The sequence below is a fragment of the Arachis ipaensis genome, chromosome B1 (assembly GCF_059453495.1).
Source record: "Arachis ipaensis isolate K30076 ecotype BB chromosome B1, ASM5945349v1, whole genome shotgun sequence".
NCBI classification, from domain to species: Eukaryota; Viridiplantae; Streptophyta; class Magnoliopsida; order Fabales; family Fabaceae; genus Arachis; species Arachis ipaensis.
This window is the reverse complement of record NC_142436.1, coordinates 147001703-147005370: the sequence shown is the minus strand read 5'-3', so window position 1 is coordinate 147005370 and position 3668 is coordinate 147001703. Positions and strand designations below refer to the sequence as shown.

The 3668-nt window shown below is 35.4% G+C and overlaps 1 protein-coding gene across 1 annotated transcript; it reads left to right on the top strand.

Annotated features, from left to right (window-relative positions):
• Positions 1–1352: 1352 nt before the first annotated feature.
• LOC148578795 (uncharacterized protein At4g02000-like) lies at positions 1353–2018 on the top strand. Its single transcript, XM_088503207.1, has one exon. The coding sequence runs from the start codon at positions 1353–1355 to the stop codon at positions 2016–2018; it is 666 nt and encodes a 221-aa protein (XP_088359333.1).
• Positions 2019–3668: the final 1650 nt, after the last annotated feature.

Here is a 3668-nt window from a genome sequence, read left to right as displayed (position 1 = left end):
ATATACATACATGTGCACAGTACACTGTAGCTGATTGCATTGTTCCAAGAAATGACTAAGGATGGTAAACTGCAGTACCGAATAAAGAAATCAACAATAATGCTACGAAATAGAGGGAAAAAAAATTATACCAAAACGTACATGCCCTTAATCAATTATCATGTGGCCCAGTATATAGCATTTATTTGGAATATGTACCCTTCGAGGCCCACTTGGATGCAGATAAGAACAAAAAAGCCCTGCAAAAGTTTCCTCAGAGTAAAGGAATAAAAATGCGAGGTTGAGTTCTGAACGAAAAGAAAGAAAGGGAGGGAAAAAAAAAGTGAAGTAGATCAAGTTACGCCAAGAAAAAAACAACAGGTTTGAGGTAAGATATTTTAAGAAAAATTATCTAAATTTTAAAATTAAATATTTTAATTTTTAAAATTTTAAAATATACAAAATAATTTTTAACGTTTATCTTCGGTAAATTATATAGTATCATTCAATTTGATTCGTAGAATGAAGTAGAAAATAGTTTTTGAAAAATTTAAAAAAAATCTTAAAATAGTTCTTAAAAAATTTTAAATAATCATTTAGGTTAAACGGATTAAATTAGAGAAAAACTTATTGTCTAATAGATATAAATATTAGAAACTATTTTATATATTTAAAATTTAAAAGACTAAAATGTATAAGTTAAAAATCTCAAAAGTTGATTTAGGTATCACTTTATAAGATAATACTTAGTAAATAATGGACTATTTGATCACCATCAACTTAGGTATAAAATGATTGGCTTGAAAAACAACCAAAAAAAAAAAAGAAGAAAAACAAAAAAAAAAGCTTATTATATATGATTTTATTTATTTAAAAAAATTGGAAGAAAAATTTATGATTCTGTTTTCATGGTTTAGCATTAGCACTGCCCTGTTAACTCGGTTCAATATGTTGCCTCAGCCCTCACCACCCCTTACTATAATTAATTTTTTTATTATAAAATATCAATGATATAAAATATTAAAATAATTTAATATTTTTTGTGTTTGACAGTAAAATTATTCGTATATAAAAAATTGAGCCCTTCAGAGCAGCATGAAAATCAAAATATTTTGCATATACGAATGAAGAGAATTGTATTAGATTAATGTATTAAATCTCTCTGTATAATAAGGTGGTCAACTTATTACCTGTAATATTATTACTCTATTTAGATTTGGTGAAGTCTACCTTTAAGTAGCGGCCCTGCTAGAGTTTTTCAAACTATGCTCTGCTAGGATTAGTAGAGTAATTTTTATTTTCACACAAATCAATTCTCAAGTGAAGTTTCATACTTTGACTAGTGACTAGTGATTGCACATAGTCCTCTATTAATGGCTGAACTTGGAGGCTCATCTAGGAAAGGAAGATCACAGGGATTGGAGAAAGAGGAGGTTGTGGTGGGTTTTGAAGACAAAGATATTGTGGAGGGGTTGCAAAAATGCTCACGAAGTCTTGTTGGGAGAATGTTAGCAGATCAAGCATTTAGTGTTGGAACAATGGAATCAGCCTTGTTTTCTATATGGGGACAGCCAGCAGGTTTCAAAGTGCAAAGCCATGGAGGTAATCTCTTTCAATTCTTTTTTCCAAATGAAATGGATGTACTAAGAATTGTAAAAAGAACACCTTGGTTATTTAAGAATTATATCTTGAACCTAAGGAGATGGAGGCAAGGAGTAGCAATCGAGAAAAAGGAGTTTGTGTATGTCTCAATATGGATCCAGCTTTGGGGTTTGCCAGAGCATTGCAAAACCAAAGAATTAGGACGAAAGGTGGGTGGTGCTTTGGAAAAGGTTTTGGATGTGGACCTTTTTCTTATAAAAGGGAAAGAGGAGCATAGAATAGTTAAAGTCCATATCAATTTAGATGTAACAAGGCCGCTGAGAAGAATTCTGAAGATAGCAGGTCTAGATGAGAGAGTAATTGAATTAAAACTGCGATATGAACGAATCGGTAATTTTTGCAATTATTGCGGACAGGTGGATCATGAGGTATGCTGATGTCATGAGCAATTGAAGGATGCTATGAACGGAGAAGTGGAGGAAGAGTTGTGGGGGGATGGCTACGAGCTGAATAGGGCGGAAGGAGGATAGGTATGGAGAAGCAAAACACCAACTGCTATAATAGTAAGGAGGAGACAGAAGGAGTATCCCGAAACCAGAATCCTACACCAGTTAACCTGCTTAAAGGCCTATCAAACTTATTTATGAGGGAAGAGACTAATAAGGAGTGTAAGGAGAATGAGGAGATCCAAAGCCAGTTGAAGATACAAGAGGGAAGGGCAAGAACGCAGGTGCTGAAGGAAATTGTTGTAAATGAGAATGTTTCAGATAACTTCCTGCTGAAAAATGTGACAGAGATGCAAGAGAATCATATATTACAGCAGCAAAATCAAGTTTGTTTTACTAGCAAAAGAAATAATGAGAATGTTGGAATTTAAGGGAGGCAGAAATTAAAACAAATGGCGAGGAAAAATAAAAAACAAAGTTCCTTAGCTGGATCTAAAAAAAGCACATAGGATATGGAGGGAAGGAAAATAGTAGCTGGAAATAAAAAGCTCTGTCAATCAGAAGAATAACCTATGGAAATGGGAGAGGCTGCCACCCGACAAGAGGCACCCACTACTCCATGAAGATGATCATGTGGAATTGTCGGAGTTTGGGAAAATCCCTGACAATTCACAGCATGAAAGAGTTTTGTAAAATCCATTCCCCAGAGGTGTTATTTTTGAGTGAGACTAAAAATAATACCTTGAATGTGGAAAGGACTGTTCGAGGAGCTGGATTTACTAATCTATTATGCGTGGAACCAAGATGACAGGCGGGAGGTTTGGTGGTGGCTTGGAAGGATGAGTTCGTTGTGCAAATTTGCCGACATGAGGACTTCTACATTCACTACAAATGGGAAGATGCTAAATTGCAGAAGGTCTGGGATATAATTGGAGTATATTTGAGCACGGATGACAGGCTAAGAAGTGAATAGTTTATCAGACTACTAGAGGTGTTGGAACTGTATGGTGATCTTAAGTTAGTAATTGAAATTTTAATGTAATAGCGGCACAACATGAGAAAGAAGGTGGAAGAGTTAAGCCAGCAACTTCAGTTCATAATTTCATAGACTTTATTAATGGAGGAAACCTATGTGATCTTAGATATGAGGGGCCAAAATACACCTGGTCTAATAGACAGTTCGGTAGTACACTGATCAAAGAGAGACTAGATTGGGGATTGGTCTCTAATGAGTGGAGAAATTCTTATCCGACGGCCTTAATATCACATTTAAGTGAAGTCGGATCAGACCATTGTCCTTTGCTCCTAAATTCTAAGGCAACGCTAATTAAAACCAAGAGGAGATTCAGATTTCAAGAGTGATGGTGTGAGAAGGAAGAGGTGGTCAGGTTAGTAAAGGCAGTCTGGGCGATGGAAGCTGAAGGATCCCCAATGTATAAGTTGTTCCAGAAATTAAGACAATGTAGGCATGCTATTGTCAATTGGCAGAAGACGACGACCTCAAACTCACAAACTCATATTGCTCTATTATTGAATAAGCTGGAAGAGGAGAAAAGCAAGGGTATAGGGGCGAATGGACTGGTTATACGTCAATTGGAAGAGGAACTAGAGGAGGCTTATATGATGGAGGAAAGGTGCTGG